This window comes from Eschscholzia californica, unplaced genomic scaffold, assembly GCF_041429995.1.
Source record: "Eschscholzia californica isolate CP2 unplaced genomic scaffold, dmEscCali1.0.p SCAF_6, whole genome shotgun sequence".
Classification (NCBI taxonomy): Eukaryota; Viridiplantae; Streptophyta; class Magnoliopsida; order Ranunculales; family Papaveraceae; genus Eschscholzia; species Eschscholzia californica.
The window spans coordinates 32,684,006-32,697,149 of record NW_028238483.1 but is presented as its reverse complement, the minus strand read 5'-3'; the positions used below and the strand labels follow the sequence as shown (position 1 = coordinate 32,697,149).

Genomic DNA, 13,144 nt, shown 5'->3' with positions numbered 1-13,144 from the left:
TGGATGTTTGAATTTCAGGGACTTGCAAGTTGACCCTAGCAAAGCCTTCCTCTCTGTTAGGACTAGCAAATTCATCTCTTCTGTGATCTTTTATGTTTTATGGAAGCCCAAGATAGGGCAGCCTCTCTGTTGAGTTGATGTCCATCTTACCCAGCATCATCCTTCCAAGTTCAGTTGAAGGTGCTTGCTTAGCTTTAGTGAGTTCCTACCTCTCTATCACAGACTTAATATAGAGATTCAAACGCTTATAGAGTCAAAGCCTTGAAGCCCTTTTCCGATCTGGTGTACGAGCCGTTGCGGATCAAGAAAAAGCAAATGAAAGCAGTGCCATCCGTCTTCTGGATGAGAAATAATAGAACCAAGGCAATGCAAATTACCAACATTACTGGTTAAAAAAAACCATATATAAACTAGATTCGTATTAGAGACAATTTCACTCGGGAAAAGAATTAATAATTTGATTAGGTTTCCGATTTACACCATTAGCTTCCTAAAATCAGGCAATATGGTAACCAAGAAATGCCAACAATATCACTTGGAGAAACAGTGATTAATGAAGTTAATCAGATACATGATAGAAGCTCCCAGCAGTAAAACAAGGATGCTTCTGATTACTGCGAGAGATGAATGAGACCAACCAGACCACACAGAAAATCTTCTTCTAATAACTTACTCCACTAACGAAACATACGTGAACTTGCTGCTGCTGTTTTCCGATCGTGTCTTTCAGTCTTTGTACAGCAGATACAGGATTTTGTATATCAGACTTTGACGGCCTCGTACTTTTCACCCATTGTACCACCTTTTTGTTTCTGGAACTGAATGTAACGTAGTGTGCTTGCAAGGAAAGCATCGGCTGATGGGTCTGATGTCGTAGAATCACTCTGCAGCTCTGTATTGATCAACTCGATCAAACCCTGGATTGCGGTGCTTGTAATCTGAGGGTTTCCCTTCTCAAAGAAATACAAATACCTGAACAAAAGATAAAAGGTAAATGAGAGGAAACACAACAATGATTAATAAAGAAGAAGAAAAAAACACAGAAAGGTATCAGATATTTACTTGTTTAGTATTTCAACGAAAAGTGTAACGGGTCCACTAGCACCCCGAGTAACATTGGCCATCTGTTGAGCCGCATTTGCGATTCTCAAAGATCGTTTCAGACAAAGGAGAACCCTAAAATAAGAGAAGAACACATTAATGGAACGAATGAAAGTTGTATCCTCAGAGTATTTCCTTCGTACAACAACAAGATTTAGATGAAATATGGGGTGACAATTGCAGCCAGGTGTAATGGTTAACTTACAACTAAGATAGTGATGACTAATAGTTTATCTGTATATGAGAAGACTAATCAAAGAAAAAAGAGACGCATGAAGGAATTAAATGCACAAAGTGAAATTCTTTTTGTGCAGAAGATGTTGATAAGTGAACGATATTGCACCTTTCTCCGTCCTTTAGACCATCCTGATCGTCAACCCAAAAGAGATGGGAACATGCGTAAACAGCTTTACACTGGTCAGGCTTCTTTAAAAGCTTGGCAGAATACTGCAACAGAAAAAAAAATTCAACATCATGATTTCGGTTTAAAAAGTGAAGGAGCATACTATTTTTTAGAACTTTAATGTTTTTACCCCCGTGGTTTTATGTGTCAGCGTATCCCTGTTCTCGACACCGAATACATTCATCCTCTGAAGAGTCCCTATTATGAGATGTATTGCAGTCACCTGTGCTTTTGAATCCTAGTGAAATGACATACATGCATTAGAATACAACTCTACTAAAGAAACTCCGCAAGGACAATATAGCAAGACCAAAATTTCAAAACACAGAGCACTTTAGGTGATGGTTCCCAGATGATTACCGCAACTTCTTCTTCATATAATATAAATGCCTGAGTGAAGAATTCATAGGCAACAGGTTCAAGATCACAGTCGTTGGCAGCCTAAAAAGTGAAAAATACAAGGAAAATACCAATTAGTGTAGTTAATTAGATGGCCCATCCAGAGCAACTGAGTGATGGTTCAGAACTAGGACATACTTCAGCGCACTGCAAGTACAATCTTAATGCCAATTCAGGTGCAGGTACTGCTAGAAGAGCTTCAATTGTCTGAAATGCAAAGTGAACTGTATTATGATATTATCAAATGTATTGACAATGAAAGAGTAGATTCCACCAACTGTGAGTGCAATTCAGTCACAAAGGCAGTTTAAACTAAGTGTATAACATCTTTCTGGCGCTTAGTTCCACAATCCAAAAAAATAAAATGTTGGTTAATACTCATGGAAAATTACAGGCTTTTCTGTGTTAGTTACCTGGTGTAACAGTTGAAAAATTTTCTTTGGCGTTGCAGGCTCCTCTTCTCCAACTACATCTCCATCTTGGCCTTGCAATCTCCGGACTAACTGCACATTACAAGAAAACTAAATTGTATCAAAGGAGAGAAGGTGAAGCCAAAGAGGACCATTGGAACATTTAATCTTTCGATTCTTAGCGTTTCTCCTCTAAAGTGTTTCTTGCTTTTTGGGTGTTGTAAATTCTTTCCCGTTCAATATTAAATCAAATTATTCAAAAAAGAAAAGAAAATTATCCTACGAAAGGAATTTTATTGGCCAATTTACAAACAGTTGTATTGAGTATATAGTTATTTCAAGAATCTCAGTTGTTATTTACTTGGAATATCTTGTTAATTACGTCTTCGAAGTAACTCCAGTTATGCACATTATATTTTGCTAGTATAATATGGCACAATGTTGAATATGAAGAAAAAGCAGAACCAAACCTTGAGTGCCGAAAATATCAATGGGGGAACAGTAAAAGGAAGACGTGTTGGCCCTCCAGTCAGTATATGCTTCTTCACAGTACATATGATCTGCGATTCACAACCCCACAAAACTATTACGTCATACAAATGCATCACCGCGCACAATAAATAGAACAAGCAACAGTACAAGAAAGGGCACACTACTAAGTACTGATTATTACATGAAGTTAGCACCAAGAGTTATAACTGACAATATCTAAGATGACGATGTTTCTTCCAAAGTTTAGACAGTACAAATAACTCAATGACCATTTCTAGACCAATCCTAGGTCACAAGCTTGCATAAAACAAAGAGAACTGAAATGTATACATCCATACGTAATCCTAGTACAAAAAGCCTACAACCTTTGCTCTCTTCAACTTCTGTAGTAGTTCTACAAAGATAACTACAATAATAATAGGATTTACGATACTTCCCAATCACAATAGATGCTATTAAAAGATTAGGTAGGTTAGATGCATTCCTCTGATATATGTACTTATGTAGTAAAACGAAATTGCCTGTTAAACATAGTATTTGCTTACAGTCACAAAAGTTCCACATAAAGAAAACATTCACATCTCAATCATGGCAACACCGAAGAGTATTGTAACATAATTGCATAATACTATCAAATATCAGCATATTTATATCGCCAAATGTTTGATACAGCAATTTGCACAGAATCATGAAGTCAAAAGCTTCCAACACATACATACCTTCAACATCTCCTCAGGATCATCGTTATGGAGCATGTGAATGAGACGAGCAACAGAATTTTGTTCCTCCTTGAAATCCTCCTCATCAAGCTAAAACAGAAAAACAAAACATAAGCTCACAATATAAGTGTAAGCTGCTAATACAAAAGGCTGATTTTTTGGCGAAGGGAGAAAGAGAAGCCACTGCACGAGCTAGGTAGACTTTTCAAGCAGACAACTGAATGTTTAACCATCTAATAAAGAATACACGTAAGACTAGGTCTCTAAAATATGCACCTCCTCGACAGGGGTCCCACTCAAGTCCTTTATAAGCCCCTTTATCAATTCGAACAACGCTTCAACCTACAAAAGCAGGATACCATGTTTAGACCACTTTGAACAAAATAAGAATAAAAAATAAACAGCAAAATAGCAGACTTACTTTATCAGCAGTTGAAATGCAGGTGTTGTTCTTCATGATGCTTTGGATAATAACCACTGCCATAACTTTGTTGGTTCCGTTATCTAGGTGGTCCATGACTCGGGGATAGTTAGAAAGCTTCAGTGCTATCACAATGTCATTGTACTTCTCCAGGGGAGCACTCAAAAGTGCAACAATTTGTTTTGTTGCTTTGTTGTCTTCCAGTTTAGCTTTGCCAGATAGCTTCTTAACACAAGAACCCTAAGAAAAGTGAAAAACATAGAATGCATTAATTGCATTTTCAAGTGCCAATTCTGCTAAAATAGATATAGATGACACATGCTACAGCTACTAATACAGTCGCTTAAGTATCAAAATTTCAATATCCAGCTAGACATATAAAAGTTAAGTTCGTACCAACACTTGATCTACGTAATCGAGTCGATCAGGATGGACACGGAGAGTAAAAGTTAGAAGAGACACATATAACATAATGGCCCCAACAACAGGCATGTCAACCTGCGCTTCAATAACCTGTAACAAAAATACAATAAATAAGTTCCGAGCGACTTAAGAAGAAATATGTGCCTTCAATCATGTAAAACTGGGATAAAAAGGACCAACATGTGCAGTTAGAGCTTTGGTTCAGTGTTAGTAGACTATAATGTCAAAGGATAAAATTAAAATACACAACCACCCAGAGGCATAAGGACAAGCATAATATTAGGTTTTACGAAATCATCAACCATTGTATACGATAACAAATCCAACAGTTAAGTAGAACTGCAAATTTTCAAATTATAAGTTCATGGAAAAAGATCACAAGCCAATCGATAGGCTTTACCTTCCCAATAGCATCACTCAGTTTGGCAAAAGCCTCCACTTGCAAGAACTCGGGAAGCACCTGCAGAAAAAGGCATTAAGAATCACAACACCCAATCCAGGACAAGGAAGTATGTGGCGTCTCACCTCTGCACTTGAAGCAGCATAGTTTGATAGCCTATCCATTAATTGGGATAACACTGTTTTAACATCAACTGTTGCCTATCATTATTATTGGAAAAGTGGGGCAAAAAAACCATGATTCAGTAAGCTGATAGATAGAAACAGAAAATCTCTAGGAACGTTACTCGTAATAACAAACTTCAATTTCTCATGACTATTCTTTTTTCTATTTCGAGATAGTACTGGGCTACAGAAATCAGTTGCCCACCTGAAGCTGAGGGCAAGCACCCAATAATGTCTCTAGGGTCTCCAAGTGGTACTCATCTGGAAAAACTTGTATTAAGCAATCCATCAAGTAATATTGGGCAAGCTCATCCTTACAATTGACAACCTGCGGAACCAGTTAGGGAACAAGTGGGAAACTGAAGTTTCGGTATAACCTCTACAGTCTACACCAGCAATCAGAGAAGAGAAAAGAGGAAGACAAATTTGACCTGTTCAAGAATTCTGGGGAGTACATTCTCTTTGTACATATCAAGATCAACACCCTCTATCTGACTAAGAACATGTAAATTTTTTCCAACCTGAAAACAAAAGCGAGAGGCCACATACAAATCTTTATCAAATTATATCTAAGCCATGTTCAAACAATTGGGAATGGTTGAAACCATCGTTACATAGATTCAAAATACTAAAAACATATAATCTTGTTACAGTGATTTAAACCAGTTTCAGGTTAGTGATATTACAAGATCACGAAGCTCGCTCCTTTCTTTTTCCCGCTTCTCTTTGTCCCTTACGGGTCCCTGCAGACCAGAAAGCGCGATTGCAAGCCTCAACTCAGGATCACCTAAAAGTATGAATTCACAAGCACTATAACACCTGCATGACCAAATATCATGCCCTCATGATTTGGTTTACCTACAGAACATGCATGTCTCAGGCCTATGTTGTAAACCTCAGAATCAGCTGCTAGCTATCCCAGGTTAACGATACAAGAAGGCCGACAGGTACATTGTTAGATCAGAATAGCCATACCAGGAATATGTGGTTCTAGATCATGAGAGAAGGAAGAAAAGGATTTGAAAAGAATACAGTCTCGGTGTAACAGTGCCGACGGGTGAATTGGCCATTTGTAATGCCTTATTAGCCCAAACAATACACTTGTAAACATGGATGGACATGGACTCATGCCTTATCATGAAGAACGGTGATTTAATAACATAAATTAAGGTACCATGCATGCCAAACCTAAGGTCATCTAAACTCGTAGCTCAAAATACCCCAAACCAACCTGATGCTGCATCCGGACCCAGAGTTTATTCATCTCGGTAAAATTTTGGAGTACAAATTCGACCGCGTCCGTTACAGTGTCAGCATCACTGCAGGAACAAAATTGCAGTTTGTAAGAACTAGGAAGCATATAGATACTGGCTCACATGTTCAAGTAAAGAACAAAACAAGTACATAGAACAGACTTTCATACCCCTCATATTCGGAACCAATATCGGGTAACTTATCCCTACTGACTTGAGATAAATAACTTCTTAGAAAAAGCCCGCGTACAGGATGTTGAATGCCTCGACACATTTCCACAAGGTCCTTAAGAACATCCTTAGCAGGAGCCTCCTTGGATTTTATATACACTGATCCTACTGTGCAGAGGAGATACCTAGCAGTAAGAAATTAGACACATGTCAAGAAACTAAACTAAAAGTTGAAGAAAGCTAATATACCAAAAAGGAAAGCTTAGGCTTCAATTAAAACAGATTAGGGCAAAGAAAATCACACATATAGTTAACCTGAAAGTTTATTTGCATAGCTGTAGATGCACAACAGATGTTACACTTACACACACATGAAGTAGAAAGACATTTCATTCAAACACCTAACTATCTGTATATATAAGTTTTTATTTTCATAAAATCCGGTTTAGTTCAATGTTACTCTACTTCACGAGATAAGGAAAAAAAAGTAGTGGTTTCAGAAGTTGAATGGTTGATCCTACAGCTTCTCGATTAAGAGATTCCAAGATAAGGAAACATAAGAGATTTCTCCTCAGACATTTAATGAAAGGACATTGAATCAGTCACCTTCTAGCACAACTATGTAAAGCTACATCAACCGTAGAAGCTCCTCCTGGAACGATGTGGTCGAAAGTTGTAAAAAATCCAAAATGTACGTAATATGGTTCATTCACGACTGAGAGCATTGAAGTGACAATAAGGAACTACTATGCAATACTCAAGGAACTAGAGTCACATTAACCATTACTTATCCTCTCTATTGTTCCTCAAACTCCAAAACCTTACAAACTTAGTACAAAATCTGGACATTTTCTAAAATCATTAGCTACTTGAATAAGGCCCTAAAATGGAAAGCAACTAGTAACTTGAATACGAGAAAAGGAGAGAACTTTTTGAAAAATTCTAACTTACAATCTAGGTAAAATGTTTCCGGCATGTTGTACAAGCTCATACAGATCGATGACAGAACAACCACGCCTCGTTTCCTCCTTGAAGAACATCTCCAACTTCCTCAATTCATCAAATGCTCGCATATCTGCCAAGTTCAAAACAACAACAAACTCCTTAGATTTCATATTTCAACATCAACTCAAAATCAAATAGGTAAAACTTATCAGATCTCTGATCCATGATGGATAGAGATAAAGGAATTACAGAGTTCATAGTATTTATGAGGAGAAAGTCTTGATGTACGAAGCTCGGATAGCATCTGAGCTGAATATTTGAGAGCGTCCTTCAAATTGTTAGAATCCTGAGAAGAAAATTAAACAAATCTAATTAGAAATTAACAGGATAATAATGGATTCTGTACAATTAGGTTTGACGATAAAGAGAGAGAGAGATAAATTACAAGTGCGCGATGCATGTAAAAGGCGTTTTGTTGAAGTCCTGCAATTCCTTCCGCCAGCCATTTCTCTTCATCTTCAATGCCGTCTGTAATCATTTTCTCTCTCTATAAATATAAGTAAATTCGTTTCTTTCTCTCTCTAAGTTGTAAAAATGGAGGTGGTTATTGGGGATCTTCCTTCTTTGACCTCAATCTGAGTTTCTCTCTCAACTGCTCGTCAGTCTTCCGTTCATGGTTCTTGAAGTTCGTGTGAGTTTTGATACTTTACGGAGTAGCAAACTTGTAATGACTTTGAGATGATATCCACCGTTCATCTAATCAAAATATCAAGTATGTGTAATTCACTCTTTGGGACTACAAAATATTTTGGACAACAATCTTGGACTAGGGCTGCTTTGGGTCTCCAAAATATTGTCCGAGTGTAACAAAAATTTTGATCAATTAGATTCGACTTTGAACAACTTAGTGAATCCGAAAATTGACTTGTTTGATTTTTAATTCTTCATTTTCTTCCTCCAACCACCACTCTCGACCACCTCCATTTCTCTCTCCCTCCCTTTATTCCTACGAATGGAAGTCTACGCCGAAACAAACAAATTTAGAAAGGCCCCAAATCAGATCACACACCTCCAAACCAAGTTGCGATCAGCCCCCCCAAATCCAATCGTCTGTTTTGGCGAAGGCAATACTTCGTCGAAACATAGAGAGATACAGAGTAGTGAGTGAGAGAGGATGAAAGATAGGAAAAAGGGGAGAGAAATGGTAGCTGTGGCACTCGAAAGTGGTGGTGGTTGAAGGTAAGGTTAAAAATGGGGATTAAGGATTAAAAAGCAAACAAACCAAATTTTAGACTCAACACATGGTTGCCCCCTAAATCAAAACTAACTTACCAAATTCTTTTTTGTCCGAATAATATTTTGGATGGCCCGTAGTTGCGGCCTTTCTTTTGAGTGTTCTACTATTATTCCAACTCCATAGTCCATACAGATTATTACACAACTAATATCAAACAACAAACTAAGAGTACTTCTTTTGAGTGTTCTACTATTATTCCAACTCCATAGTCCATACAGATTATTACACAACTAATATCAAACAACAAACTAAGAGTACTTCTTTTGAGTGTTCTACTATTATTCCAACTCCATAGTCCATACAGATTATTACACAACTAATATCAAACAACAAACTAAGAGTACTTCTTTTGAGTGTTCTACTATTATTCCAACTCCATAGTCCATACAGATTATTACACAACTAATATCAAACAACAAACTAAGAGTACCGCCTCCATCTCTTATGTTCTGCAGATTTAACACAATATAGTACCGCCTCCATCTCTTATGTTCCGCAGATTTAACACAATAGAGTACCACCTCCGTCTCTTATGCTCGACAAAATTACCCATTTTCATGGAGATATCAGATACAACTTATCCAGGGTCAAGTTCATGGAGATATGCGAAATTTTTTGCACCACAAAAACAGAACTATAAATAATGGACCATCATAGAAAGTTAAATAGTTTACTATGATCTCTTCATAATAACTGTACAAGATAAACACAATTTGATGCAGTGTTAACACCAACTTGGACATGTTCAGGGTATTTTGTACAAGCTTTGTACTTGACGACATTTGTTCCCACCAAGAATGCAGGTAAGTGCTCGGAAACTGAAATTATACAATGACAAGACCACATGTGCCAAGAATTAAATCTATAACTATATTGATATCCCATTAAAGAATAACATTTCCATTCTACAATAATTTTGGTCACTGTTTGAATACATCACAACTGCTAAATCAGCATGTATACATCTAGCATAGAAAAACTATAAACCCCTCAACTTCATCTTGTCTTCTCAACTCTTCCCTTGTAGCAGCTCTCAAAAACCTGCATCCAGTTTCAGCTGTTAAGGAAGTAGCTGTGAGGATTCTGCTGCTATTTCAATAAACTCCTACTCATCGGGATCGACAACATGAACTTCAGAAGGGCACTGTGTATGGTAGAGCGTATATATCAGCCGCAGGTAAGTAACAAGCACGTGGCCATTCTGCTCCTCCACGCAGTACGTTGCTGTCACTAGGACTTGATCTTTTTTCTTTGTGACTTTGTTCTTGTTTCCCCTCAAATAGCCAACCCTGATCATCTGAGTCCGTTCTGTCAATCTCCATTGACAGTGGGACCCAGTTGTCGATCAGATCTCTATACTGCATATCTAGACCTTGAGAGCGCCTTTTGGAGCGAGAGACTTTAGGAATAGTAATATCTGTATCTTGAGCTGGAATCTCAGTTCTTCCCGAAGTAGAACAAGGTTGTTGCTGGCAAGCCCTGGACGAGATCTCATCTTTTGCTTTTGAAACAATTTCAGTTCTTGAAATAGGGCAGACTAGCTCTCTGCTGATCGGTAATTCAGTATCCTTGTGTCTTCGTAAAGGTACAATATTCACAGTTCTTGAAATAGCGCAGACTTGTTCTTTGCTGGTTGGTAATTCAGGTTCTTTTTGTCTTTGTAGATGCAGAACATTATCAGTTCTTGAGATAGAGCAAGTTTTTTCGTTGCTAGTTGGTAACTCAGAATCCCGGTGTCTTTGTAGAGGTAAACCGTTCTCAACTCTTGAAATAGAACATATTTGTTCTTTGCTATTAGGTAATTCTGGCTGTCGGTTTCGTTGCAGAGGCAACCGGATTACAATGGAGGTACCTATATGATTACAAAAGTTAACAATATGTCAGTTTTGAGTCTACTATTAACAACCTAAGCAATACAAACTGCAAGAGGATAAACAAACTAACCAGGTTTACGACATGTATCAGAAGGCGAGCTAAGCTTCTTCCTCTTGTTGCTGTTCTGAGTGCTGTCAGACGAATCACATAGGTTTTGGATGACGACATTTTGCCCATGATCTTCGCTGAGGCAGCTCTTTTCCAATTGTTCAGTTTCCTCCTCTGTTTTCTTTAGACTGTCTCCCGCCTTCTTATCTGATTCTAACTTTCGCTTCTTGTCACGACTTCTTTCTTTCTTTTTCACATCCCCATCTTCCCCTGACTTTTCCTTCTTAAGTTTTTCCTCCCTCTTCCTTTCTTTCTTCTTTTCTTTCTTTTCCTTCTTTTCCTTCTTGGCGATCTCTGTCTCTTTCTGGAGTTATTAAATACCAGAACAGCCATCAAGCCAAGAATGTATAGTCGAAGAACGTAGTTCAACTTTAAATTGCAGCACACATACATATTTGCAAGCGCAATCGACTATTAAACAAGACCATATCTTGTACAGGATTTTCATGCATTCCCAAATCCAAAAGGTCAGGCAAATTGTACAACAACACATACAGACGTTAACTCAACCTTCTCTTACAATCATGAAGTTTCACTAAACAGATGGGCGCGTCACCTAATTTACACTAGTTTGGTAACAAGAAACAATGAAGTAAACAAAAACAATCTACACAGCAATTCTGTGAAAAAAAAACAATGAGAATTCAGACCCTAACGACAATGCTCACATGAATATGCATCTTTCTAGAAGACAAACTAAGCAGTCATTGAATACAAGGTTCTAACACCAAGATAAGAATCATGTGGTTTGCAGCACTAGGAAAAGGTGAAGCAACAAACAAAAATCATTCAACATGCATGTCTATCATGTTAAAATAACCTAAAGCAATTCAAGGTCACCACCAAATGACCTGGAATATTGGATAACTTCAATAAAACTATGGAAGTTATCCCCAAAAACAACAACATTAAGGCTCAAGAATCTGTCCTAGAAAAATTGTTTCAATGGCCTATACTCAAATCACAGTTCAGCAAACACGAGACGCATTACTATGAACACAAGTACACCGAATACACTCCTAGCATGACGTGTGATTCAAAAGATACAAAATTGGCCAATTTAACAAACTCTTTAGTGGGTGTTCGACAGAAAACGTAAATAGATATTTCTAATTTAATTTAAAGCTTTTTCCCAGAAAGATCGCTTGTTTTTATTTATTTTTAGATAGTTAGTGCACTAAATTGAGATTGTCCAATTATTTCCCACACAGAATAATAAAGGTTCTGCGCTAAGAAACATCGGTAAGCTTGCCTTTAATGATAACCCATAAGTCTCCCTTACAGAACGATGTGGATTCTGTAAGAAGCAATAATGGTAAGCTTATGATATCCAATTAAAAAAACTTATCACAGATTGACCAAGTAAATTAGATACTGAGAATACCCATTACCCAGATCTCAAAAACCTAAATAATGAACACATAAACCTAAACCCTCTCTCAAATATGATTAAAACTTAGCCTGACTATGTTTTTATTAAGGATTTAGATATGTATACATATAGAAAAACCAGTCCACAATCCAAATAGAAGATTCATATTTACAAAGATCCCAAACAATCGATCTAAAATCATGATTTCGAACCGAAAAAGAAGTCGAGCATTAATGCAATAATCAACAAAACGTGCATATTTGCTCAACGAACCTTAATCGATTCGATCAAAGCCAAGTCATGTACGCCTTTCTTCAACTCATAACCAGGTGGTGGGTAAGGAAAACAACGAGACATCGTTCGATACGAGAAATCGGAAGTCTTACTGAACAGAACAACTAGCAAGAACTAGGGTTTAATCTTGGTAGTAAGATTGGATCGAATAAGAACAGTACGGGAAAACGATCGAAATCGTAGAGGTGGCGCGGGAAGGAAAAACTCAAGATTAGGGTTAGGGTTTCTTTTCCGCAGAGAAGTTGTTCTCTAGGTCGATCCAATCTAACAAGTTGAAGTCGCCGAGAGGGTATGTATATATAGGAAGAAAAGTGGCTCCTTTTTGACGCGGACTCGGATTCCTTTTACTTCGTTAATGCCTGAAATGCCCTTAAAGAGGAGCGGTTATTACGATTTTCTGCGGGTTTCCGTGTGCTAGATCACATCCAGATCACGCCCATAGGTTATGGTCGTATCTCAGTTTATAGCACTCGCATCTCCTTCCTAAAAAAAAAAAAAATATTTTTGGTGCGAGTGTATATAACAAAAATGGTTGATTCAGAAAAAAAAAAAAAAGGGAGATTTTAAAAGGCCTCCCCGTTTTTGTTAAAAGGCCTCCCCATAGTTTCGTTGACTTAGTAAAAAGACTTTGACTTAGCTTGGTTAAAGGCCCCCTCTTTGAATGGGTGAAAAAACCCCCCTTTAAAGGTGTATTTCACCCACATTGGACCACGCCACATCATCATCTTCTCCGGTGAGGTCGCCGGCCGGCCAAACTTCCGGCCGGTGACCTTCAAATTTTTTTTTTTTTTTATTCTCTCTCTTCTCTCTCTCTCTCTACAAAAAAATTTTTTTTTTTTAAACTCTCTCTCTCTCTAGATCTGTAGAGAGAGAGAGAGTTTAAAAAAAAAAAATTTT

General features: G+C 37.6%; 2 protein-coding genes across 3 annotated transcripts; both read right to left on the bottom strand.

Annotated features, from left to right (window-relative positions):
• Window positions 1–431: 431 nt before the first annotated feature.
• LOC147533713 (vacuolar protein sorting-associated protein 35B-like) lies at window positions 432–8,542 on the bottom strand. Of its 2 annotated transcripts, none has more exons than XM_086650715.1 (22): window positions 7,747–8,542; window positions 7,551–7,647; window positions 7,308–7,431; window positions 6,356–6,541; window positions 6,164–6,251; window positions 5,619–5,675; window positions 5,364–5,453; window positions 5,138–5,260; window positions 4,894–4,968; window positions 4,769–4,828; window positions 4,342–4,458; window positions 3,946–4,185; window positions 3,801–3,866; window positions 3,525–3,614; window positions 2,784–2,873; window positions 2,317–2,406; window positions 2,042–2,110; window positions 1,865–1,945; window positions 1,635–1,742; window positions 1,445–1,548; window positions 1,063–1,176; window positions 432–972 (listed from the first exon to the last, which is right to left on the bottom strand). In XM_086650715.1, the coding sequence occupies exons 1-22, from the start codon at window positions 7,837–7,839 to the stop codon at window positions 762–764; spliced, it is 2,373 nt and encodes a 790-aa protein (XP_086506841.1). In that variant the 5' UTR covers window positions 7,840–8,542; the 3' UTR covers window positions 432–761. The 2 variants fall into 2 exon arrangements, with proteins under 2 accessions (XP_086506841.1, XP_086506842.1); XM_086650716.1 differs by having other exon boundaries at window positions 5,619–5,719; window positions 7,747–8,354.
• Window positions 8,543–9,445: 903 nt separating this feature from the next.
• Window positions 9,446–12,685, bottom strand: LOC147533712 (cylicin). Its single transcript, XM_086650714.1, has 3 exons — window positions 12,227–12,685; window positions 10,543–10,885; window positions 9,446–10,450 (listed from the first exon to the last, which is right to left on the bottom strand). The coding sequence occupies exons 1-3, from the start codon at window positions 12,308–12,310 to the stop codon at window positions 9,732–9,734; spliced, it is 1,146 nt and encodes a 381-aa protein (XP_086506840.1). The 5' UTR covers window positions 12,311–12,685; the 3' UTR covers window positions 9,446–9,731.
• Window positions 12,686–13,144: the final 459 nt, after the last annotated feature.

Coding starts and splice junctions, on each gene's coding strand:
- LOC147533712 (XM_086650714.1), bottom strand. CDS start 12,310: ATGTCTCGTTGTTTTCCTTACCCACCACCTGGTTATGAGTTGAAGAAA. Junction 10,886..12,226: donor CTTTGATCGAATCGATTAAG/GTTCGTTGAGCA, acceptor TAATAACTCCAG/AAAGAGACAGAGATCGCCAA. Junction 10,451..10,542: donor TGATACATGTCGTAAACCTG/GTTAGTTTGTTT, acceptor GTAATCATATAG/GTACCTCCATTGTAATCCGG.
- LOC147533713 (XM_086650715.1), bottom strand. CDS start 7,839: ATGATTACAGACGGCATTGAAGATGAAGAGAAATGGCTGGCGGAAGGA. Junction 6,542..7,307: donor GGAAACATTTTACCTAGATT/GTAAGTTAGAAT, acceptor TCTTACTGCTAG/GTATCTCCTCTGCACAGTAG. Junction 4,459..4,768: donor TGAGTGATGCTATTGGGAAG/GTAAAGCCTATC, acceptor TTTTTGTTACAG/GTTATTGAAGCGCAGGTTGA.